The sequence below is a fragment of the Budorcas taxicolor genome, chromosome 20, assembly GCF_023091745.1.
Source record: "Budorcas taxicolor isolate Tak-1 chromosome 20, Takin1.1, whole genome shotgun sequence".
NCBI classification, from domain to species: Eukaryota; Metazoa; Chordata; class Mammalia; order Artiodactyla; family Bovidae; genus Budorcas; species Budorcas taxicolor.
Window position 1 is genome coordinate 29,608,319 of NC_068929.1, and position 27,627 is coordinate 29,635,945.

At 41.6% G+C, this 27,627-nt stretch overlaps 1 protein-coding gene across 1 annotated transcript in view; it reads right to left on the reverse strand.

Annotated features, from left to right (window-relative positions):
* ITGA2 (integrin subunit alpha 2) overlaps window positions 1–27,201 on the reverse strand; it is a 104,693-nt gene extending 77,492 nt beyond the window's left edge. Inside the window, exon 1 of the mRNA XM_052659261.1 lies at window positions 27,144–27,201. Within this exon, the coding sequence (XP_052515221.1) occupies window positions 27,144–27,201 (58 nt within the window). The remainder of the gene's footprint in view (window positions 1–27,143) is intronic.
* Window positions 27,202–27,627: the final 426 nt, after the last annotated feature.

Here is a 27,627-nt window from a genome sequence, read left to right on the forward strand (position 1 = left end):
CTGGCATATTGAATGCAGAACTCTCACAGCATCATCTTTCAGGATTTGAAATAGCTCAACTGGAATTCCATCACCTCCACTAGCTTTGTTTGTAGTGATGTTTCCTAAGGCCCACTTGACTTCACATTCCAGGATGTCTGGCTCTAGGTGAGTGATCACACCATCATGATTATCTTACACACATATATAAAATATTAGTTAAAATGTAAATCATATCATCTTTCTGCTTAAAATACCCCCAATGTCTGAGAATAAAATCTAATTTCCTTACCACAGTTTCAAAAGTCCTTCATGATCTGGCCCCTATGTATCTGGTGACTTTCACTTTTCACCACCCTCTCCAATCACTGTATTCCAGCCACAATGGCTCTCCTTCTGTCCCTTGAACACATCCAGTTCACTCTGCTTATGGCCTTTGGAGCATCCAGACCCACTGCCTAGAGCACTCTTCTCAACTCAGTATTTATGTCCTGCCATCTATCCATCATTCAGATCTTTGCTCAAATAGGTCTCTGCTATCCTTGTAGAGACTGCCCCTGACTCATCTACCAGTTTACGTCCTCCTCGATCATCATGCTACTATCACTGCACTTAACATCCGAAATGATCTTGTGTATCTGCACTGTTTTGTCTCTGCTTGCCTAGTAAAACCTAAGCGACTTAAGAGTCCAGACCTAAAAAAAAAAAAAAAAAAAAGAGAGAGAGAGTCCAGACCTTATTTCTTTTATTCACTCCTATTTTCTCAGCACCTAGGATAATATTTGTTGTATGAAGTAAATTTTTAATGAATATATGTTATTTGATGATGATATGTATATATCATCAATTTTGCCTATATGAATATAGGCAAAATTAAGAGAAGATAATTCATAATCCTATCATTCTAATGCAAGTACAGGTAATTTGGATATACTATTTCCTTCTAATATTTTTTCCAATATATAAACCATAATGTATACTCCCATGTGTAGCCTACTATTTCTTAATGCTTATGTTGGTCTGCCTACGTCCAAATCATCTTGATTCATTTGATCCCCACAACAACACTGTGAAACAGCAAAACTAGGGAGGTTATTAGAGGTTAGACACCTTTCTTGCTCACTGTCACTCAGTTGGTGGCTGAGATCTGAGTCTTGGTCTGGCTCATCATGTCAAGCTTATAGTCCAGAATTTCTATTCATAAATAGTCTGCTCATTTTTCTCACAAAACATGATCTTCTCCATCACAATGCCTTCATCCCACTGATCCTAAATCTCTTCTTACCTGATACATCAATCCCTCCCTAAAGAGCCTGCCCCTTTTGATTAAGTCTCTCTGTTCTCTGTACTTATTTTTTCACATATATATTTACAACTCACTATGTCACCATTTCACACTTAGCCTATGATGGCTAATTAGCTTTTACAAATTTAATGTAAGTATTCTAATTCAATGTCTATTTCCTCTTTACAATCCCACTGCTTACAGTAATGTGTTCCTATGTCTGTCATAACTTAACTGAATCATATGGAAAATGACAACCTACTTGGTTCATCCTGTTTCCTTACATCCTAAACATGCCCATATGCTAAGAAATGAATCATTCAAAAATATTTCTCCAATTCCTTTGTGCTAGACATTTTCCTAAGTCTTGGGGACAGAAGCTTTTTAACTTATGTGCAGAGTATATCATGCAAAATGTTGGGCTGGATGAAGCACAAGCTGCAATCAAGATTGCCAGGAGAAATATCAATAACCTCAGACACGCAGGTAACACCACCTTTACAGCAGAAAGTGAAGAAGAACTAAAGAGCCTGTTGATGAAAGTGAAAGAGAAGAGTGAAAAAGTTGGCTTAAAGCTCAACATTCAAAAAACTAAGATCATGACATCCAGTCCCATCACTTCATGGCAAATAGATGGAGAAACAATGGAAACAGTGACAGACTTTATTTTCTTGGGCTTCAAAATCACTGCAGATAGTGACTGCAGCCATGAAATTAAAAGACACTTGCTCCTTGGAAGAAAAGTTATGACCAACCTAGACAACATATTAAAAAACAGAGACATTACTTTGCCAACAAAGGTCCGTCTAGTCAAGGCTATGGTTTTTCCAGTGGTCATGTATGGATGTGAGAGTTGGACTGTAATGAAACCTGAGTGCTGAAGAATTGATGCTTTTGAACTGTGGTGTTGGAGAAGACTCTTGAGAGTCCCTTGGACTGTGAGGAGATCCAACCAGTCCATCCTAAAGGAAATCAGTCCTGGGTGTTCATTAGAAGGACTGACATTGAAGCTGAAGCTCCAATATTTTGGCCACTTGATGTGAAGAACTGACTCATTTGAAAAGACCCTGATCCTGGGAAAGATTGAAGGTGGGAGGAGAAGGAGAAAACAGAGGATGAGACGGTTGGATGGCATCACTGACTCAATGGACATGAGTTTGAGTAAACTCTAGGAGTTGGTGATGGACAGGGAGGCCTGGGGTGCTGTAGTCCATGGGGTCGCAAAGAGTTGGACACGACTGAGTGACTGAACTGACCTAGCGACAGAAGCAATGAACCAAACAGATAAGACCTCTGCTGTCACTGAGCTTCCATTCTTGTAACTGGAATAAGAAATACAAAATTATATTATCATGGGATAAATGCTAAATTTCAGAAAGCTACAAAGAACCGTGACCCAAGAGTGAAGAAGAGGATAAATCTAAATTTGAAGGCTTCATTCATAGAAGAGGTGGCAATCTATACGGACCTTAGAGGACGAGCTGGAATTCACTACACAAAGAGGAAGACCAAGGTCTTTCGAGGCCTAAGGAGCATCCTGCTGAATACTATGGGGACATGAAAGAGAAGAGAATGGGGACAGGGAAAAAGTGGCCCAGCAAGTCACAGATTATTGATTTATACTTTCCAGGTCTGTATTAGACGCAGTGCGTTTCTAGGTCATGTCATTACCCAGAGTGTAACTCTTCCCTCCGGTCCTCATGTGTATGCTTGTGAATGCAGGAAGTACTTATCCAAGGTGACCTTGCTGTGTATTTGTTGACAGTAACCAAGCCCAAGTATTCGGTGAATCTCACCCATCCTTACTGTAAAAATAAGCAATGCGTGGTCCTGGACGGTTAACTAATTTCCTCTCTGTTCACAATTAAAGGGGGCCTTTCATTCTTGATTATAACCTGGCTTGTTGCCATTTTAATATCCACAGGCAAACCAGATTGTTAAGAACACATTGATTAATGCAAACTTCTTTTTTCTTCCACTCATTTAAAAATTTTATAGCACCTCCTGTCTAGAGAGTTCCTGCTCATCTCTGAAATAGATTTCTGGGAAACTTTAATAATTTAAGAATTAGTTTCAGCAAATATGGAGTTCATTCTCCCACTTTATTCTGAAAACTGATTTTAAGTTATAAGGTTACAGATGAGATATAGTTAACCCAGTTTTGTTCTCAAAATGTAGTGAGGCTCAGAAAGAAAAAAATCTTTTGGAAAAAAGGGCAGAAATAAAAGTATTAAACAAAACATGTCCTTCTATATTTGGCAGCAAAACTTTGGGGGGAAGTGTCGACGTCTATATCATTGTCAGAGCTTAATGACAAATATTTGCAGTAGAAGGAGGAGAGTAATTTGTGTAGCTATTGCAAAATTTAAGAATATATGTTGAAGGGCAGGTGGGGCTGGCTTTTCATGGAAGATATTCATTTGCAAAAAGATCCAGAGAGATAAAGGGAAAAATTCACGTTAACAGATTTAAGACCAAAAGCAAGAGGTAGAATTGGACAGAGAGGAGTATTTTAAATTAGGACTTTCTTAAGGCATTCTGGCCCATTCCACAGATGCATGCTGGTATTTGAGGGGAGGAAATGCCTCTGTTAAATAGTTAACAAAAATATAAGAACTCTTTCAGATATAAAATAAGTCAGGGGATGTAAGGTACAGCTTGGTTACTATAGTTAATAATACTGTATTGTGTATTTGAAAATGTATAAGGGAATAGACCTTAAAAGTTATTATCACGAGAAGAAAAATATATAATTACTGTGGTAAGAGAGCTTCCCTGGTGGACCAGCAGTAAAGAATCCACCTGCAATTCAGGAGATGTGGGTTCAATCCGTGGGTTGGGAAAATCCCCTGGAGGAGGCAACGGCAACCCACTCCAGTACTCTTGCCTGGGAAATCCCATGGACAGAGGAGCCTGGCAGGCTACAGTCCATGAGGTTGCAAAGAGTCGGACATAACTTAGTGATTAAACAACAACAACAACAATAGATGTTAACTAGACTTACTGTGGCAACCATTTGGCAAATATACATGTATCAAATCACTGTGTTGAAAACAACTCAGTCGAAAAATGGGAAGATCGAAACAGACATTTCTCTAAAGAAGATATATCTTCCAAAGAAGATAATCAAAAAACATATGAAAAGATGCTAAACATCCACTAATTATTAGAGAAATGCAAATCAAAATTACAATGAGGTGTCATATCAGTCAGAGAAGGCAACCTACTCCAGTACTCTTGCCTGGAAAATCCCAGGGATTGAGGAGCCTGGTAGGCTACAGTCCATGGGGTCGCTGACTCGGACATGACTGAGCGACTTCACTTTCACTTTTCACTTTCATGCATTGGAGAAGGAAATGGCAACCCACTCCAGTACTCTTGCCTGGAGAATCCCAGGGACGGGGGAGCCTGGTGGGCTGCCGTCTATGGGGCTGCACAGGGTCGGACACGACTGACACGACTTAGCGGCAGCATCATATCAATCAGAATGGCCATCATCAAAAAATCCACAAACAACTATCTGGAGAGGATGCGGAGGAAAGGAAACCCTCCGAGACTGTTGTTGGGAATGTAAATTGGTACAACCACTATAGAGAACACTATGGAGGTCCCTTAGAAAACTAAAATTAGAACTACCATAACTATCATATGACACAATGATCCCATTTCTGGGCATATATCCCTGAGAAAATCATAATTCAAAATGACACACACCCCCCAATGTTCACTGCAGTACTATTTACAATTTTCAAGACATGAAAACAATCTAAACATCCACTGACAGATGAATGAATGAAGAAAATGTGATACTTACATACAATGGAATATTTACTCAGCCAGAAAAAGAATAAAAGAACTGTCATTTGTAGCAATATGGATGGACCCAGAGATTATCATACAAGTGAAGTAAGTCTGACAGAGAAAGGCAAATATCATATGATGGTACTTATATATAGAATTTAATAAAAATGATACAAATAAACTTATTTACAAAACAGAAACAACTCACAGATCTCAAAATCAAACTTACAGTTACCAAAGAAAATGTGGCGGGGGGGAGTGATAAATTAGGAGATTTGGATTAATTTATACACACTGTGCTTTGCTGTGCTGTGCTAAGTTGCTTCAGTTGTGTCTGACTTTTTGCAACCCTAAGAACTATAGCCCACCAGGCTTCTCTGAACATGGGATTTCATGGCAAGAGTACTGGAGTGGGTTGCTGTGCCCTACCTCCAGGGGATCTTCCCGACCCAGGGATCAAACCTGCATCTCCTGCAGTGGCAGGCAGGTTCTTTACCACTAGTGCTACTTGGAAGCACCAACATATAAATACGACTATATATAAAACAGATACCTAATAAGGACTCACTGTATGGCACAGGGAACTCTACTCAATGTTCTGTAATAACCTATATGAAAAAGAACCTGAAAAAATATATATATATTTTCATAACTGATTTACTTTGCTGTAACAAAGAAACATAACACTGTAAGTCAAGTGTACTCCAATCAAAATTTTTTTAAAAATCACTGCACTGTATACTTGAAGCTAATATTATATGTCAATTATATCTCAATAAAAAATAAAATCCACATTACTCGTACACATGAACTCCAAGCCCTGCATCTCTGTTAAAGTGCCAGCACAGGGTGTCACTGCTCTGAGGGCATGGAGCACACCTCTACCCTATGCCTGGTGGACTGGTCCTCAGAAGCTGCAGAGGTATTGGCGGAAGCAGGGGCACAGGGCAGTGAGCTGAGCATTGCAAGGACAGAAGAAAGGTGCAGCTGTCACCAAGATATAGAGAACCTCTCTCAGGGGACAGCAAAGGTTCCCAGCAGAACTGGGCTGAAGAGTCCAGGAGAAACTCTTTCATCTAGATCAGGGATGGGTGAAACTCCAGGTATGGTCTATCTTAGGGTGGATTTCTCCCAATCTGGGCGTCTATTAACCTCAAAAATAAGTTCTCTGCATCTGAAAAAGGATGGTGTAAAAATATGTAATAGAACTTTCCATTTAAAAGGAGAGATTCGAAGGAATAAAGGAGTCAATGGTACCAAGAAAGTTTAACATAGCAGGTCAAATTCTATTAGGTTTTAAGGTCTGAAAATAACCCTCTATTAGTCAAGGCTCCATCCTCTGGGCCTGCAATAGCTCTACTAGCCTCTGCTTCTCTTTCCCCTTCAGTCTGAGAGTAGCATTTCTGCTGAGACAACATTTCTGTAAACCTTGTAGGTCTCCTATATGTCATGGGGATCTGTGCCATTAGACAAGAGGGCTCTCCACAGACCTTTCCTGGATAACTCTTTCTCACTTCCTGGCCTCTGTGAGATGGTTGAGAGGATCCAGGAATCACACGCCGAATCCATTCAGCAAAACATTTTCCTACCACACCCTTGGCCTTCTCTTCAGAGCATTCTCTCCTAACAATCAGTCTCCTAACGTTTGCTTTTTAAAACAACTATGGATATAGGCTGGGAATTTCTTAAATCATTAAGTACTGTTCTTTTTTAAAATTAATTAATGAATTAATTTTTGGCTGCTCTGGGTCTTCATTGCTGTGCGGCCTTTCTCTAGCTGCAGCGAGCAGGGGCTACTCTCTCATTGTGGTGTGCAGCCTTTTCGTGGCGGTGGCTTCTCTTGTTGTGGAGCATGGCATCTAGAGTGCACAGGCTTCCGAGGCTGAGGCACACAGTCTCAGTAATTGTGGCTCAGGCTTAGTCGCCCTGCTGCATGTGGAATCTTCCTGAACAGGGATCGAACCCGTGTCTCCAGCATTGGCTGGTGGATTCTTAACCACTGGACCACCAGGGAAATCCAGTGCTGTTCTTTTTTAATACTTTCCTCAACTTATCTTTTCTCTTGCACTTCACTACATTCAACAAGGGAAAAAGGCAGGCTGCCCCTTCACATTTTGCTCGGAAATCTCCTCAGCTAAATGTCTAAGTTCATTGCTTGAAAACTTCCCACACAACAGGAGGACACAATCAGACCAAACTTTCTGCCACTATAAAACCGGGGTCACCTTTCCTCCAGTTTCCAGCAACACGTTCCTCATTTCCTTCTGAGCCCTCACTGCAAGTGGCTTTGATGTTTATGTTCCTACCAACATCCTCCTGAGGCAATCTTCAAAGCCTCAGGTTCAAAGCCTCTCAGTCTATATAAGGTAATATTCACAGATTTGAGAGACTGGGACATAGAAATATCTTTGGGGGGACTACCATTCAACTCAATACAGTGGGTCTGCCAGCAATGCAAAGTCCAGACAGAGGTCTGCCTGGGTTGTGTTTGTAGTGAGAAGCCTTGAGGGCGAGGTAATCTCACTCTCCAGGACAAAAAGAATGGGTGTGCTGACTTCTTGCTGTAAAACAGCAGGTCACCAAATTTACTTTTCCTCTCTCATAATGCAGCCTACTGAGTGTGCAGGCTTCCGTTTGGACCCCCTCCCGTGGCCCTTGTGAGCCTTCATGGGGAAGCACAAGGGGAACTGGTGTAAACATGCTTGCACTGCCTGCATGCTGTGAGTAATAAAGTCCTTGCTCTCTAACTCAGGAATCTCATGTCATCTGTCGGCATCCATGAAACGGCAATGGGCTAATGTATTTGCTTGTACATAGGATAAAACCAAAGAGCAGGCCTGTCAGAGTAGAGAAGAAACACTCCCCGGTCTGTATACTGAGGACTGAATGACAATGAAAATGGATGTCTCCTGGGGGTTCAGACAAATCTTAGGGGAGCAATGTATTTTCCTACAAGGGTCGAATAGGGATTCAAAAGAAGTATCTTTCAATTTTAAGAAGCAAAGGGGCTTCAGCTGATGTCTGGGCCATGATTTCATAATTTATTCTGCTTTGTAATTTTATGGCCACTTTGTTTTCAATGGTGTGTGCACGTAATTAATTTATGTGATAATTACTCTGCTGCTGCTGCTAAGTCGCTTCAGTCGTGTCCAACTCTGTGTGACCCCATAGACGGCAGCCCACCAGGCTCCCCCGCCCCTGGGATTCTCCAGGCAAGAACACTGGAGTGGGTTGCCATTTCCTTCTCCAATGCATGAAAGTGAAAAGTGAAAGTGAAGTCGCTCAGTCGTGTCCGACTCTTTGCGAACCCATGGACTGCAGCCCACCAGGCTCCTCCTTCCATGGGATTTTCCAGACAAGAGTACTGGAGTGGGTTGCCATTGCCTTCTCTGAATTACTCTGCATTCATATTAAAAAAAATATGTGTATCACCTCCCTGCAGAAATGAATGTGTCACTATGCAGTTAAGTTTTAGGGGGTGTTATGGATGAGTTGTATCTTCCTCAGATTCCCACATTGAAATCCTAATTCCTAATGTAACTATATATGAAGATAGGACCTTTAAGGAGGCATTAACAATTGGGTTGGGCTTCCTGGGTGGCTAAGTGGTAAAGAATCTGCCTGCAATACAGGAGCCACAGGAGATGCAAGTTCAATTTCTGGGTCGGGAAGATCCCCTGGAGCAGGAAACGGCAACCCACTCCAGTGTTCTTGGAAAATTCCATGGACAGATGAGCCTGGTGGGCTACAGTCCATGGGGTCACAAGGAGTTAGACATGACTGAAGCGACTTAGCAGAGTTTGCTATGGCAGGCACTGCACCATCCATCCCAGCCAATAATTGGGTTAAAAGAGATCATAAAGGTGGGAACCTAATTTTATAGGATGGGTGTTCATTTAAGAAGAGGAAGAGACACTAAATCTCTCATTCTCCATGTACATACAGAGGAAAGGTCACATGAGGACACAGCCAGAAGTCTACAAGCCAGGAAGAGCGGCATCACCAGAAACCAACCCTAAGGGTCCCTTGATCTTGGAATATTAATATGATCTTCAGAACCATGAGAAAATATATTCCTGTTGTTAAAGCCACCCATTCAGGTGTATCTTGTTTTGGCAGCAACTGTAGCAGACTAAGACGGGGGGAAATAGGATTATATTGATATCAGACATTTTCAGTTTTCTATGCTGTGTTTCAAAGACAAGCCTGTCATACACAGATGCACATATACAAAACAGATATATACTAATTCAAGTTATATCTTTTAAAGTTCATATATTGTACAAAAAAATACAAGTCATTTTTTTGTGACAAAGCAAACATATCAAGTATCAGAGTATTGTGGTACATTGTTAGGTGATTTTGATGTCCTTTTACAATTCTTGACCTTGCAGGCAATCAACATCTTCAAAAGTCTATAGCAATTGCTTCTTAAGTCCGTTTATTATGACTTAGCGCTTCCTAACAACTCAATAAATTCTCTTTTTTTCACAATGATGTTGGAGGATGAGCTGCTATTTGGCAGACTCACTGGCTCCCAGTGGCTGAGAGGATGGGGTGAAGTATTGGGGTACCAGCTCATCAATTCACTTTCTATTTTAACATTAAACTCCTTTTATGTGAAAGGAGAAACTCCTGTATCTTCCTTTCCCTCCTCAGAACAGCATTTGTGTCCATTTAGCAAGTCAGAGCCTGTGGAATAGCTTGCTCATTAACATGATAGGCCTGACACATCTCGAGTCCATGTATGGAGACAGCAGACACAACTGAAGTTAGTTTTTCTTTTGTTACATCTCTGTTCACAGGCCATTTCTCTATAGACTTTTGGTTTTCCCCTATCATTTTAGCCTGCACACTCTTCTTCTAACTCACCATTTGCATCTCTTATTGTGATGTACTATCTTGAAATGTTATACTGTTCTCCTGTGTAAGCTTTGTCTCAATAGTTACGCAATCATTGTCTCCCCATCCTGTCTGACCTCACCTCCTACCCTATCTTTTTAGCTCACTCACCTGGCTCTTCCTTAAACTCACCCTGACATTTGTCCTTTTGTTTTGTCCCTTCTGCGTGGAACCCTGTTCCCAGAGAGCTTCCCGTTTCTGCATCAAACATCAGTCTATCAGAGCTGCCTTTCCTCATCACCTGTGGTGGTCAGCAGGTCCCCAGTGGGCCCCATCTCCTGCTACCCGTGCTTTGGTGTGATCCTCTTCCCTTGAGGGCAGGATCTGTGACTTCAAACCAACTGAGATGAAGATTTGAAATGTAGAATCAAATATCATTGAGTATTACTTTTGTATTTACATGACATAGAATTATAACTTCTATCTTGCTGGCAGATGTTATCATTTGTTGACAAAACAGAGAGGCCCAGAGGGCAAGGAATAGAAGGCAGCCTTCAGCTGAGAACCAATGGGGAATTGAGGCACTCGGTTAACAGCCCCAGACAAGATTAATTCTGCCAACAATTAAAATGAGCAGAAGTGGATCCTTCCTCAGTTAAGCATTCAGATGAGACCCCTGCCCCTTAAGCCAGCACCTTTGACTGCAGTCTTATGAGAGATTCTGAAGCAGAGGATCCCAGTGAAGCCATGCCCAAATTCCTGACTCACCCAAATGATAAGGCAATACATGTATATTAAATTGCCCTAGGTATGATAATTTGTTATATAGCAAAAGACATAATATAATCCCAAGTTAAAAATAACTTTCCATTTCCCACTACCTGCGCAGCATTTTCAGAACCCCTTACAGTGTTATTTTTTTCTTAATAGAGCTTTATCTCATACGTTATATACAAATATTTATCTTTTTCATTTGTCTGCCAACCTTATTAGAATCTATATTTGAAGAGTTAAGTTTTATAGGGGTTGACACTTTAACAATTTGAGGCAGAATGTCTCCATAGGAAAAAATTTAAAAATTGTAGAACACATTCAGATATAAAATTAAATACCTATTTATAATAAGAAAAGTAATCCTAGCAAGCTAGTTTTAAAAACTGAAAAATATTTTAAAAAATCGTACATTTTACTGATTGCCTGACATATTCCTGTAATATCTTTTGCCTTGGCTCTGCATCTTTTGATCACCTCTTCACTTGATAACAGTGTGAAATTGTATTCTTTTAAACAGTATTTCATTTTTTTGGCATGGTAAATTGAAGGTTTAAAATTATTTACAGTTAAAAAAGTTTCTTTCATTTCCATAATACCATATTTGTAATGTCAGGTAAATATTCAGGATTGTTATCCAGTATCTTGTGTGTGTGTGTGCGTGTATGCACGCACTAGTTACTCAGTCATCTGACTCTTTGTGACCCCAATGACTGTAGCCCATCAGGCTCCTCGGTCCATGGGATTCTCTAGGCAAGAATACCGGAATGAGTTGTCATTTCCTCCTCCAGGGGGTCTTCCCAACCCAGGGATCAAACCCGGGTCACCTGCATTGCAGGCAGATTCTTTACCATCTGAGCCAGCAGGGAAGCCCCCCGGTATGATACAGGAGCTATAATATTTCAAGGCACTTCAAATTTTCTTTTACAGGGATTAATCCAGAAACTTTTTGAACTGATGACATTTATCAACCAGTTTGTTGTTGATGTCTTTGTTGAAATATGTTAGGGTATGAAGGAGAAAATGATCTGAACTTTCACACATGTACTAAAAATATCAGACGTGAATACATGGAAACAGGCCTGAAGTGAGGGTCCTGATGCTTAAGCTTCACTTGTTTTATCTGCCTTTGTCCCTAAAAGTAGGTGCTTTACCTGTTCTGTTCAGTGTTATATTTGCCAGTACTTGGAGTATCTACATGATTGTAGATCAATAAAAATCAGTTGAATTAACAGAATGACTGCTGATTGTTTCACCTTTCCAACTAACAATAAGTTATGCATCAGTTTAGTTCAGTTCAATCACTCAGTCATGTATGACTCTTTGTGAACCGTGGACTGCAGCACACCAGACCTCTCTGTCCATGACCAACTCCCAGAGTTTACCCAAACTCATATCCAATGAGTCGGTGATGCCACCCAACCATCTCATCCTCTGTCATCCCCTTCTCCTCCTGCCCCCAATCCCTCCCAGCAACAGGGTCTTTTCCAGTGAGTCAGCTCTTCACATCAGGTGGCCAAAGTATTGGAGTTTCGGCTTCAACATCAGTTCTTCCAATGAATATTTAGGACTGATTTCCTTTAGGATGGACTGGTTGGATCTCCTTGCAGTCCAAGGGACTCTCAAGAGTCTTCTCCAACACCATAGTTCAAAAGCATAAATTCTTTGGTGCTCAGCTTTCTTCACAGTCCAATTCTCACATCCATACATGACTACTGGAAAAACCATAGCCTTGACTAGACAGACCTTTGTTGGCAAAGTAATGTCTCTGCTTTTTAATATGTTGTCTAGGTTGGTCATAACTCTTCTCCCAAGGAGTAAGCATTTTTTAATTTCATGGCTATAGTCACCATCTGCAGTGATTTTGGAGCCCCAAAAAATAAAGTCTGTTACTGTTTCTACTGTTTCCCCATCTGTTTGCCATGAAATGATGGGTCCAGATGCCATGATCTTTATTTTCTGAATGCTGAGCTTTAAGCCAACTTTTTCCTCTCTCCTCTTTGACTTTCATCAAGAGGCTCTTTAGTTCTTCACTTTCTGCCATAAGGGTGGTATCATCTGCATTCTGAGGTGATTGATATTTCTCCCAGCAATCTTGATTCCAGCTTGTGCTTCATGCAGCCCAGCGTTTCTCATGATGTACTCCACATATAAGTTAAATAAGCACGATGACAATATACAGCCTTGACATACTCCTTTTCCTATTTGGAACCAGTTAGAACTGGACATGGAACACAGACTGGTTCCAAACAGGAAGAAGTTATGCATACAATGGGAGATAAGTAAAGACCTGGTTCATTAACAAATACAAGTTCTAGACTAATTCAAAGAAAGATGCTTGAAATCACGTTATTGAAAAGATACGTTTTGAGATAAAGTCCTCCTGAGAAGAAAGATTAAAAGATAGATTAACACATATGTATGCAGATATGGGCATACATTTGTTGTTGTTGTGTAGTCTCTAAGTCATGCCTGACTCTTTGCGATCCCATGGACTGTAGCCCACCAGGCTTCTCCATCTGTGGGATTTCCCAGGCAAGAATACTGGAGTGGAATGTATATAAAAATATACACACACATTTCATTTTCTATTTAGAATTTTAGAGAACATTTAACTTTACTTTTTACCTGGCTTTAGGAGAATCCTAAAAAGAAGACTGACTCTATTTTGGAGTGACGAAGTGGCAGAACTATGCCAATGTTGTAAGTACAAGAATTTTTTTTTTAACTGAAAACTCCACATATTGGACAAGACCAACAGTACTTTGTAGAGTCTAAAAAGTTTGGCCTCTGATATTGGAATAGCTCTGTGACCTTGGACAAGCTATTCATCTTCTATAAGCCACTGCTGCTTCTTTGAAATAGACCCAATCTATAAGCCTACTTTATTGTGATCAGAGAGAATAGAATAAAATTCTCAACCCAGTGTCCAGCACACGATGTGCACTTAGTAAAGATAGCTTGCTTTTGTGATTATTTTTACTATTAATATCATTCATTATATGTTACTGACAATCGCATCTTTTTTGAGAAATTTTAAAAAGGCATGTCAGTTTGTGATCCCACTTTCACCTCTGACATGAAAAGCATATCCTGAATAAGTTTCCATTTAAGTTTCTGAGAACTGCTGTGTAATGGGTAGGAGGGCAGCGTGTCTGCAATTTGCTGACACACACTCACCATGAGGGCCAAGAAAACATTATCAGCCCCTGGACCCTCCAGAAAGCCACGGATGCAGGAAATGGATTACTCAGACCCTGACTTTGAAACTAAGAAAACAGACTTCAAATTCTCAAGTGTAGTTAATCATTACCTAGAATATGTATGACAACAGAAAATGGGCATAGGTCGCATTACATCCTTGAACATGTACAAAATTACAGGAAATCATTCTCAATAGTATTGTCTTCATGCTGAAAGGACAATACTGTGGAAAGAAGTTAGAAAATCCTTCCCCCTTCCTCTCAAAAAAATAATAAACTGGCTAAACTTAGAAATTATAGGCCCTTTGAAAAGTACCACACATTTATTCCATAGAGAGATTTAAGCTCTACAATGTTTGGCTTATAGCTATAGTGCTTAAAAGAAAAAAAAAAAAGCAGTGCAAAGCCAAAAGCATAAAATGACCCTTAAAACTGCTTCTGAAATACAGCAGTGTAACATTCTCCTGCTTTCATTAAGAAAGAAAAATGCAGTTTTTTCTTAAAAGTCTTTGTTTTGAGTGTTAAATTTTATTTTCAGTAAGGATCTAGATTCTCTTCCACAAGTGACATTAGAAATGGAAAGCAGAGGGCCTGGGGGGCTACTTTGAATCCTCTATTTCCGCCAGTGTCTGACACTCTACCGCCCAATGATAGGCACTCCATTGAGGACCCTTCAAATAATGAATGGTGATGAAAAGGATGAATACCAAGGATACAAATTCTGAAATGTAACATTATATCTGCTTTTACAGTGTGCAAAATACTTTTCTGTTCACAATTCCATTTGATCCTCCCAGTGACCCAGCAAGGTTGGGAATAGTTTGCCTGTGACTTATCCAAAGTCATCCAGAAAAACGGCAATAAAATTAAAATCTACTCCTCAGAGGTGGAGTTCCTCCCATGATGCCATGAACATGTTGGTTTAATATATTAAGGGTTCTCAGCTGGGAGCAATTTTGTCCCTCAGGGGCCCTTTGGTAATGTCTGGGCATATTTTTGGTTGTCATACCATCGTGGGGAAAGGGAGTGTCTACTGGCATTTAGTGGGTAGAGACCAGGGATGTCACTCAGCATCCTAAAGTACACAGGACAGCCCCTCCTGCCACCCCTACTGCTCCATGCCCCCAAACAGTTACCTAGTCTCAAATGCCAATAATGCTGAAGTGATGGATCTAAACAATCAACGGTCTTATAAACACCATTAAGCTGATTAAGTCATTGTGGTGGTTTTAAAACATGTCTGGGACTGACTTGAGGCTCTTCCCATCAAGATGCTGAGTAAATCTCCTCCCCTACAATCTGGGTGTCGTTTGGTAATTTCTTTGATGAATAGATGCAGTTGCCTGATTTCTGAGTCTAGGTTAGAAAAGATCATGCAGTTTCTGCCCCTTTTGAGAGGGACACTTGCCTTGGGACCCCTGAGTTGCCCAATAAGAAATCAGGCCGCCCAGAGAGTGCCGTGCTGGAGAAACCACGTGCTTGATGGAACCACGTGAAGAGAGAGCTGCCTACCCTCTGACAGTAACCACATGAGGGACCTCAAGCCAGAAAGGCCGAGCCAAGCTCTTCTCAAAGTCCTATGCAAGAAACCATCAGAGGTAACAAATGATGCTCATCATTTTAAGCCACTAAGTTTTAGGGTGATTGGTTACACGGCAACAGCTAACCAGAACAATCTTCAGAGACTCAAAGTCAAGTGCTTTGGCAAACAGAATGTCTTTTATTTCTCTCTAAAGTATTCTGACATACAACAGAAGCATGGAAATTGGAACTACATGACTACAACTCCTCAAGTGAAAATGGATTAGAATCCATTTGGAAGTAGGGGACAAGGAGAAGTTTCTCAAAGAAATTTTCAGAAGAAATTGTGAAGGCTATCTTGAAATGATAGACTGCAGGTTGGAGTCCTGGATTTCAGTCATTTTCAAAAGCTAGTTATTGTAAAGATGAGATATTTATTGGCAATACCAGATGATCTCGTGAGGCTTCTTCTAGGACTAACTAGAATATCCCACTCTAATATATTTTTCAAAAGATAGACATTTTAAAACTGTAACTTAAAATGTACTCTGATGAATATAAAGAATGAGAATTAAAGTAAATATGAAGCACCAGTTTACGTTCACCAAACTATAAGAAGTTTAAAAAAACCTACAAAATATAAATGAAAGTCTAATATTGGGAAAAGTGGTGAAAAATCACACACTACGGATGACCACAGTGTTCAGTATGCAAGAAGAGCTAAAAAATAAAGATAAGTTTTGATCCAGTAATGTTACTTTTGGAAATTGTCCAAAAGGAAAAAGAAAGAAAAAACTTCTCATACAATGATATTTATAGCCACATTACTTGCAATAGAGGGAAAAAACCCACAGGAAGCAACCTAAATATCCAACAATGGGACAATAGTTAACCATGACATGGCCGGATGTATTAATGTAAAGTTCTAAATATAAGGACCACATGGCAAAGCATATACAAAAGATAAGTGAAAAGAGTAAACAAGTCATTTTCATATAAACAGTGATAATATCTATGAAAATTTACTTTCACACGAATATCAAAAGAAAGAAATATATTTTTTCTGTTAACATGAGTATCAGTACGTCGTTTTCTATAAGTATATTGAAATAGTCTGCTTTATAAAGAGAAGCTATAAACTTAAAGTATTAATCAAGTTTAGCACTTTGATGGACATATTTACCTCATATTATTGAAATTCTATCTGGAGAGAGTCAAGTTGAAGATAAATTATAGTGCTGCTTTATGAAAACAGAAAAGGGGGGCAGGAAAGGGCTTTTTAGGGGGGAAAAAAGATGTCTGCACTGTCTTAATACTTTATCTTGTTATTTGTAAACAGCACTATCTTAGTCTGACATTTCAAGACAAAGGAGAAACATTCCAAAAGCAAACAAACTTTGTCAAAGTGAAAAAAAATCAACTAAAGGAACACTTTAGCATGTTTGGATAAACCTGTAAATAAAAGGATCTCTGCATATACAAACTGGAAAGTGCTAGAAAGTTTTCAGCTTGGCATTCATTCAGAAAGTGTGCGTTTAATCCATACTACATTAGCTGTCACACGTGCTGCATTCATTCGACAAAACAAGACACGGCTCCTATCTTCTCAGATTTTGTGATCTACAGGATGTAAATCCAAGTAAACAGATCACTGAGATAGAATGTGACAACTGCTATGAAAGGTCCATGTGAGAAGGACAACTAAATTGGATTAAAGGATTTATAGAATATGAGTTAGGGGCTAAATTGTATCTTAGAAAGAGAGAACACAGATAAAGGTAAGAAACTATGGAACTGTACTATTAAAAAGGGCCAAGGTCACATCTTGGGGCTTCCCTGGTGGTTCAGATGGTTAAGAACCCAGCTGCAATGCAGGAGAGCCAGGTTCAATCCCTGAGTTGGGAAGATGCCCTGGAGAAGGGAATGGCTACCCACTCCAGTATGCTTGCCTGGAGAAATCCATGGACAGAGGAGCCTGGCAACCTACAGTCCATGGGGTCACAGTGGGACACAACTGAGTGACTAACACTTTCACTTTCAAGTTCTCATCTCACTTGAATCATAGCCAAAAATAAATAAATAAGATAATACTGATCTTAGGGGCAAAAATTAAATACTGCAATAAGAAAAGGGACTTCACAATTACTACATGCTAAATGGTCTGAATGTCTGTGTCCTGTCAAACTTCCTAAATTGAAATTCTAATCCTCAAAGATGATGGTACCAGGAGGTGGGTGCCTTCAGGAGGCACTCAGGCTTTGCCTTCATGAAGGGGATTAGCACCTCATAAGAGAGGCTCCAGAGAGGCCCCTAGCCCCTTTCACCACACAAGGACATGGCAAAAGCCACCAGCTATGACCCAGAAAAAGAGACTCACCTCAATGTGACCTTGCCGCCACCCTGATCTTAAACTCCTCAGCCTCCAGAACTGTGAGAAACACATTTGCATTGTCTATAAGCTACCCGGTCTGTGGCATTTTGTTATAGCAACCTGAAAGAACTAAGACACTATGACATTTACATAAATTATCTAACCATCTTTCAATTTGATGCTGAGACTTTTTTAAATCTGGGCTATTACAATTTATATAAAGGAAAATAAAGAGCATATAAAAGTACCTCAATTTTCAAAGCTAAGTTCCCCCTCCCCTCCAAAACAATGTTAATAAGTACACAGAAAACAAAATCAATTACTCTGAAATATCTATGTTATGTACTAACATTCAGAAAAATGTTACAAAAAGGTTTCATAATTCAGTGTCCATATTTTAACAAGTGTCCAAGAGGCTGTTTAGTTAAAGGACCTGAAGGAAGCTGGCAAACAATTTGGGATAGAGTTATCTGACTGAATTGACCAGAAGCCAGCTTGCATTTAGTCTGCATTTCTACGTGGTATCCATGGAAATGAGATCAGGCCTGCACAAAGACCAACAAAGGCCACCTTTGAATGAATCAGGAGAATGACAACTGCCAATGTTCAAGGCATCCATGAACACAATGGCTTTGCACACGCTCTTCAGAACACAATGGAATAGTCTCTTACACTGACAATACAGCGTCCATCACTCTCTTTTGTTTCATTGCTCTGTTTAAACATTAACCTCATTTTCATACAGAAAGCCTTTCAATGATCAGGAGTTATGTACAGCTTCTGTAGTACAAACTGTCTCTAGTCTCTTTAAATTAATAACAAGAGGAATTGCAGTTACTCTTTCAAACACAGAATAATACTGCAGGAATCTTCTAGGAACTGTTTGGTCAATAGAACAGACCATTCTCTCAAAGGAAGAAAAACCTATTTGAAAATTATGAACAGTCCCAATATTCAATGAACCTGAAAACATTACAAAAATATGCAGTTCAAGTTTATACTGGTTAGTAAGTGTAATTTACATGTACAAGAGTAGGCAGCCATAGACTAGATAAAATATTTGACTACAAATACCTTGAACTAATAACTTAAAGAAAATTAGGAGTAGGCTTTCTTTTCTAATTTATATTAATGGAAATATTTAAAATGCCTCAAAAAAACCACTTGAGTTATACACAGAATAAAAGGCTTTAATATTTTAAGAACAGAACATTTTGAAGATGACACTAATTCTCTGTGCTATATGGGACTCAGATTTCTCAAAAGATATTTTTGAGGATCTTTATTATGCTAGATAGAAATAAAGCATTAAAAGCTTAACTGGAGACACATAAATCTATAGCTACAAAAGAATTTCTTTGTTTTTTTTTTTTGTGTTTTTTTTTAGAAAATCTGACTGAAGCACTGAACTTAATTCTACTAATAGAATTGGAATATTTTTATATATTCTGCACCCTAAAAACAGCTCTAAGCTTGTTAATTACAACTGTTTTAATGCAGTAATATGTTCTGAAGCAAACAAAAGTGTATATACATCAGCTCCCTCTAACCCAAGCAGCCACTTTGGAGGGTGGGAGGTGCCGATTCCCGTAGCTCTGCAGTCTTCTCTCTGCAGGCCTTGGTTAGCTTCACCTTTCTCTCATCAATTAACATCCTCTCCATTTCACAGCCCAGAATCTGCTCTGCCTTCCTTCACGTGATCATCTGTGGTTTCTAATCTGTCCAGGGGGGCTACAGGGCATCCAGTTTCCCCCTCCTTCTCCTTTATCCCTGACAGCATCCTTTTCACGGACATCAGTTCCCCCCTTCTCCTCTCACGTCATGGGCTCCTGCCAAATATGGATGCTTCAATGTGAATTTCAAAACTACAAGGGTACCGTGCAGTACCGTAAGTGACAGAAGCAAAAAAAAAAAAAAAAAAAGAAAGAAAAAACCCCTCATAATAACGATGTCTACACAAGTTTTTCCAATGTTTGTTTTTGAGCAGACGTTCCCACTTCAGTCCTCTAGCTCCTTTCTCCTCTCTTCCTGTCAAACTTCCGGACACTGTCCCCACTCTTCATCTCTGGTTGACTGCTCAGCCCACAACACTCTGGTTGTGCTTTTGTCCGTCAGTGAAGACTGCCCTCGCCAAGGCGTCAGACCTGCCTGACTTAGGGGAAGGAGCTGATCCTGTGGACCAAGCTCTCGAAACACTTCAGTGGCGCCCCAGTCCCCACAGTCCTTTCTTCCCTCCTCCAGCTGCGCCTTCTCTCTCCCTTGCTGTCTCCACTTCCTCATCTGACCCTCTAAGGTGGCTCCTCAGCTTGTAGCCAGTCACCTGCTAGTCTGTCTCCATCTGACTCATCAACATTATGTCTTCAATCCCTCTCCAGATGCCCAGACTCCTCGCTCTCTATCCCTATTTTACTCTCGCTCCTGTTCCTAACACCGCTGCACACAACCAGCTAATAACTGCACGTGTACACCTGGCCATCTCAAACTCAACCTGTCAACCTGCACTGCTCTGTCTTTCCTCTGATCCCGCCTTCCTTCAGCCTTCCCTGTTCCAGTGAATGCCACCCCCCCACATTGAATTATTTACATCAGAAGCCCAGGCGTCAGTGTTACAGCCTCCCACTCTTGTCAATCAATCACCACATCCCGTCGATTCATCCTTAATTCCTTTCACATCTGTCCCCAGCTATCTTTCCCTACTGCTGCTATCTGGGTTTGGACCACTGCTATCTCTAACGCTGAAATGAGACCATTCACTCCACTGTCCCCTCCTGCTGCCAGGGTGATCTGCCAAGGAGCCAACCTGAATGTATCACTGCCCTGCTCAAGGCCCTTCAGAGCCCTCCAACGGTCCTCAGAATAAACTCCAGGCTCCTTGCCAGGACTTATAAAGGCCTTTCATGGTAGAGTGCCTGCTCACCTCCCAGCTCTCACTTTCTGTGAATACTTTGAGCAATGTGCTCCTGGCATAATGGCCTTCTCCTTCCCTATTCAAGCATCTGAGACATCTGGCTCAGGAACTAGGAGACGGAGCCTACTCCTGATCACAATAAATTATCGCTTACAGTCATTTAAAAAGAACTGGACTCCAAAGCACTTCACAGCAGAGCTGAACGGTAATGATTATTCCCTAGGATGGCCTCTCCAGAGTTTGATACTCAAACATGTCTCAGTGATATTTCTCCATCCTCTGAATTCAACATCTAGTTGTATACCACTCATTCAGCAATTAATTACATGAGACCATAAGACACCTATTATGTTATCAAAACTTATGTTACATGTTTATGTCATAGGCATAGATAACACAATAGAAACAACACAAGTTTCAAATTACATGGAAATTTTTAAAAACACCAAGAGGTATGAAGATTTGAAATTTCAGTAACTCAGAAGCTCAAAGTCAGTATCAAGGACCTGCTTTCTTTCTCTCTTTCCACTAGGCCAGTGTGTTGGCTTCATCCCCAGGCTAGCTGACCTCATGGTTGCAAGATGGCTATGGCTATTACAAGATTGCCATCTAGACCTGACAATATGCTTATTAAAGGGTATCTCTCTTAGGAATAAAAAATTGTTTCCCAAAAGTCCCTGAGCAGATCTGTACCACTCATTCAGTAATTAATGTATCTATACTTATTCACCAATTAATTACATGAAACCACATGACATCTATTATGTTATAAAAACTTAGTTATATCTTTGTTATAGGCATAGACAACACAACAAAAACAAAGGAAGTTTTAAATTACACAGAAAGCTTTCTCCACATCTCATTGGCTAAAATTCCATTATATGTCCATGTCCAAGTCAGATAGTAGCAAGAGATCTGGGGCCACCATCACTGGTTCAGTTCAATTACCCTTCAATTACCTCCTAGTTGTGCAGAGGAGAGATTAACCCAGTAACTGGGCTTCTGTCAGAAAAGAGGATGGCAGGGTATGAAATTGGTTAGGCAGCCTCCTCCCAGGGACTCAGACAATTTCTTTCCCTCATGTGCAGATGTGTTCCAAGTAGCTTACAACCTCTCTGGACCACGTTTCAAGTTCCCTATGGTTCTACATTGGACCCAACATACTGCCTTACATAAAGCAGGTGTTACATAAAGATATGATCAAAAACTAGTTTTATGGAATTCACCGTAACCACAGCAGCAAAGCACCTACATCTCATCAGAAGGCGGATCATAGGGATCACTTTCATACACAAGACCTATTGTTGTCTCAGGATTTGTGGTTTCAAGATTCTTCTCTTTAGAGAGTCATTATTCTGTGTGCTCCTCCTGGTAAATCATTAGTTACCATAACAAAAGCATACACACACTCCGCATCTTGGAGTTACTGAGTAGAGTAACTGCTTTCCATGGTTCTTTCCCTCTTATGCTGTGTTTAGTCTTTCCATAATGTCCGAAGCTAAGCAAGGCTGATTATGACTTTGATGGTAGCATTTATATGATGTCAGGATGATATTTTTGGTCCCAAATATTTTCCCTATTCTTCCTGAAATTTTTTACATTTTCTTTTGAATAAGTGCTGCTTTATTGATAATGTATAAGAGCAAACATTTTTGGCATGTAAGGGCCCCACGTATCACTTCAGTTCAGTCGCTCAGTTGTGTCCGACTTTTGCGACCCCATGAATCAATCACAGCATGCAAGGCCTCCCTGTCCATCACCAAATCCCAGAGTTCACTCACACTCACGTCCATCGAGTCCGTGATGCCATCCAGCCATCTCATCCTCTGTCGTCCCCTTCTCCTCCTGCCCCCAATCCCTCCCAGCATCAGAGTCTTTTCCAATGAGTCAACTCTTCGCATGAGGTGGCCAAAGTACTGGAGTTTCAGCTTTAGCATCGTTCCTTCCAAAGAAATCCCAGGGCTGATCTCCTTCAGAATGGACTGGTTGGATCTCCTTGCAGTCCACGGGACTCTCAAGAGTCTTCTCCAACACCACAGTTCAAAAGCATCAATTCTTCAGTGCTCAGCTTTCTTCACAGTCCAACTCTCACATCCATACATGACCACAGGAAAAACCATAGCCTTGACTAGACGGACCTTTGGTGGCAAAGTAATGTCTCTACTTTTAAATATACTATCTAGGTTGGTCATGACTTTCCTTCCAAGGAGTAAGCCTCTTTTAATTTCACATATCACTTCAATTCAAATAAATATGGGTGTCTAGCTGAGTTGGTTTGAGTAGTAGACGTGATTTTTGAAACAGCAGATATGTTATTTCAAATTTAGGCAAAGATAGAGTGTTGAAATATCTTTTTATCATATCTTGAACATTTTGCCCAAATGAGAGTTATTATGGGGAGGCAGAGTAGGTTGACATATGTTTTCAGAAAGAGACGACAGACAGACATGGTATTTAAACCAGAACATTCTTGGTGATGACTATGAAGTTGGAAAGGAAAATGAATCAAAGAGAACCTGTTACTTCTAGCAATCAACATTCGGGGACAACTCTGTGACTGTCCCCTTGAAAGCAGCTGCTGGCTAATGGCATCTAAGAGGAAGCGAATCAGCCATAGAAGAGGATACTGCTGGTCTTTTACTTGATGAAGAATAGGAAAGGGTGATCACAACGGAAACGCAAATGGTGCTGATAATACACTAGAAATTCTTTATTTTTGACACACAGACTGAATGGTCTTTATTTTGCTGAATGTCTAAAATTCTACCATTCGATGCTCATCTCTTTACGTTAACAGGCTTCTTCCTTTTTTATATGTCCAGGGCTATCAGCACACTAAGACAGAAGCAGTCAGCACCTACTTTAGAGGGAATTCACTTGACCTGATGCATTCTCTCAGTGTTGAAATACACCTGACTTGGTGGTCACCACAGAACAAGGTGGTACAGGCAATTTGGAATTTTAATTTGTTAGGAAAGAGAAGGTGCAGTATTTAAGCAATTACTTCCAAACCTGGCTGTATATCAGAAATGTATGAGTAATTGTTTTTAAATACCAAATGGCATGGCATGCGTGCATGCATAATCATGTACGACTCTCTGCAACCCTTTGGAGTGTAGCCTGGCAGGCTCCTCTTTTCATGGGATTTTCAGGCAAGAATACTGGGAGTGGGTTACCATTTCCTCCTTCAGGGGATCCTCTTGACCCAAGGATTGGATCCGCATCTCCTGTGTCTCCTGTGTTGCAGCAGGATTCTTTACATGCTGAACCATCAGGGAAGTCCCTTAAAAACTGAATCCTAAGCCTCATTCCACGAATGTGAATCAAAACAGTGGCTCCAGAACCAGTAATTAGGAGAGTAAAGCTTAGTGTACACTGGGCAGATGTAGATGGAGAGACTTGGAGGAAGGGAGTTGCCATATGGGATGGTGGCCTAAGGTGGTTGACGGGCTGACGCTGAGTGGAGAGAGGTCGTTGAGGATAGGTCCTGGAAGTAAGAGATTACTTAAAATTTCCCTTTTTATTATAAAAACTTCCCTACTTTATCATTTTACTTGGGGTTGTCTCTTTTAACTTAGGACAAAGGTGAGTTGCAAAGGGATGAGAGAAAAAGGAGATGGGCTGTGAGGCTGCCAACAAGGGTAGAGATCCTCAATTTTCATGTTTGCAGGATAATGCTGCCATTAAACACTAACAGATGACATAGGAGGAGAGGTATCCACTTTGGTTGGGGACACGAAGTCACCTAGGTGGAGATATTTACTGAACCAGAACTCAGCAGAGGAGTCTGGCTGGAGATGCTGACCTGAGTGGGGAGCAGGCCCAAAGAGAACCAGTAGAAGGAAGAGGATCCAGCATGGAACTCTGTGAACACCAGCAAGGACTGGGTCAAAGAGCCAAGCCTGTGAAGGAGACTAAGGAAGGACAGCCAGGAAAATAGGAGACAAACAGGGGGAACAGAAGCCAGGGATGGACGGTGTTTCAGGAGGAAAGAGCGGCCAAATCACATACTAATGGAGGGCCTGCTTACTAAGAGGGAAATTAGAATATTTACAGCCCGAGGGGAAATTAGGGATTTGAAAATATTCATTAGACAGTGGTGACTTGGGCAGGGTACCAGAGATAGCAGAAGATGAGGCCTAGAATCCAGGGGCAAGGATTATCCTTGGCCAAGCAACACACTAGAGAGTGTAAGTGACGTCATGCATTTAAAAATCACATTCCCTTTCCTCTATGGACCTTGGTTTATGGATTATCCAGGCCTCTTATGGTCTTTCTTTTCCAGTCTCAACCTGCTGGTTACCACTTCAATGATTGCAAGCACTTAAATCAAGGAAGATCAATGAAAGGTGATAAATATGAAACCAAACTAAGAGCACTGCTTTTTCTTAAATACCTGTGAGAATGTTTACAGACAGCCAATCTGAATCTAAGTGTTAAAATGAGATTTGATGGTTTTAAGTTTCTACAGTGGTTGGCTTATATGCTGGAGTGTATGCTAGATGTATAAATACACACACATATATGAGACTTTAACATTTTAATTTTTGGTATTTATATTGAACAATTATACATGGATATAACCTATAAACAACTACAAATATGTATGTATAATAATGATGAGTGCTCAAAAATTTTATACAGATAGGGTCATGCCATAAAAAACTGTAGCTGTCACAAACTGAGAGCTTTCAATTATTCACTTTAATATTGGATATTCATGGTATCAGAAAAACGATGCTGTTTTCCTGGGAACTTGGGTTCAGATCACAAATGAGAAAGCTTTATTACAATCATCCTGAATTAAGAGAAAACCTGTTCCTTGAGTACAGAAATACCTGGAGCAGGAGGAAGGGGGAACTACACAAACTGTTTGGACAGATGTCATTTTATATCACCTCTGCTGGCTTGCAGCAAGGTGTCGAGTTGTCCTTGTTAACCAACTCTGGGGGAAAAAAAAACTCTGAACCTGATTTTATGCCTTGCAGTACCACATTCCTCTAAAGTTGTTTCTCACTGCTTTGTTAAGAACAAGCCTCAACACTTCGAAAATAAGAAAATGATGTTATATTTCCATAGCTTATGTTAATAAAGGGTACTTAAAGAGAGCTGAAAACCTTGGACTGAAGGGTCCTTAGCTCTTAGGAAGGTGGTGGTCTCCAGGGACTGAATCTCAAGGTGAAAGTAACTTTATCTGAAACCTCTAGACCAGGGTTGATTGCCCATAAGAACATCTCTGGGGTCCCAGGAGAGAACATCCGAGGTAGTAGACCCAGGATTAGAGAAGAGAACTAACTGATGCCTATTCTCTGCTGGGGTGAGGACAATTTCTCTTTCTCTGCTATTTTTCTGTATTTCTGCTATTTCTCTAACCTGGTGCAAAGGCTACAGGCTCTTCTGCATTAGATTTCTCTCAGGATCAAGGACAGCAACTGGCGCCTCAAAGGAGGGCAGTTTAGCAAGATTTATCCTCTTGGTATAAACACTGGAAAATGAGACCACTTTTTTTTCTTTTGCTAGCTATTCAAATTACAAAATACAAATGTGACTCCCCCGCTCCACCCCAAAAGTAAACTAAAGTTCTTGAAATAAGCACACACGAGGCTCTGGATAAAGTTTGGACAACGCGCTCTTGATGGACTGTGGTCGCGCTGCAGCTGGGCACCCCCAGATTCATTTCTCCACTTAGTGAAAAAGGGGTCAGGGGAGGGGCAGACCTGCCTGTCACCGCCTTGCCCTAGGAGCTACAGCTGCGGGTAATTCTTTTGTTGTAGCGCCAGAGATCGAGAAAGTGGAAAAAACTTTTTCCGGACCTAAGTTTGCATTCGTTGAACAGACGACGTTACAACAATAAGAGGAAGGCAGAAGGGCAGAATTCCCCTCTGCCAAGCATCTAAGAGGCGCTTGGTTTTCCTACGTCCCCCAAGGGAAGACACAGCAGTGCTGCGTTCTGGAGAAATGAGGACATTATTCACACGCTCCTGGTTGAAAAATAAGCTTAATGGGCTCCCAGGCTCCTGCGAAGGCACCAGGCATCGCGCTGAGGGTCAGGCTACCTTCCAGGACCGAGTTGCCGGGATGCACAGAACCCCGGAGTCCGGGTCTGGCGGGGCACCTGTCTGAGCCGGACTGCAGGCGCCCAGCTAATCCCCACTCCCCCACGCTTCTGTGCGCTTGCGTGTGTGCCTGAGAGCGAAGCGCGCTTCCAGTTAACTTCGAAAGGTGCTTTACAGACAGGGTGAGACACGCCTTATGGGGACACCAGGCGGGGGCGAGCCGGAGCCGGGATGGGGAGTCTCTCTCCGTCCCGCGGGGAAGGCTGGAAGCCTGGGTCCACGTGGAATCAGAGTCGAGACGCAAGTCGCCTGCGTCTCGCTGGCGCAGAACTCCTGGCTCGTGCCCCCACCCGGGGACCCACGCAGGTTCCTCCTGCAACCGATGCGGAGCAAAGACGTCGCTTACCTTGACTGACCATTAACACCAGCTGCAGCGGCGTGCCGCCTGTCCGTCCTGGCCGCATCCTGAGCCCGTCGCCCTGGCGCTGGAGCTGCTGTGGGTTTGCGCGGGGATCCAAAGACACCGAGACTCTCCAGAAGCCGTCCCGAGGGCTTCTCTCCCGCTCCCGGGCGTGAGCCGGGAAAAGTTGCCCGGCAGCTCCAGGGGCGCCAAGGCCCGCCCCTTAGCCTCGGCACACACCAGACCTGCCCCGGCCGGCCCCGCCCACCCTCTCCGCCCAGCGAGCCACACCTGGCTCCTCCACACCCCCGGAAGCCTCACCTACACCCCCACACACCATCCCAGCCCCGAGATCCAGGAAGCCCCGGGGATGGGGACCGCGTGCCTGGGGGCCCTTCCTGCCTGCACAGCAGAAGGCGAAAGTCAGGCAGTCATCTACCCCGCCCCCCGACAGTCTGACGTAAGCCCGGGGGAGACCCCGGGTCCCGGA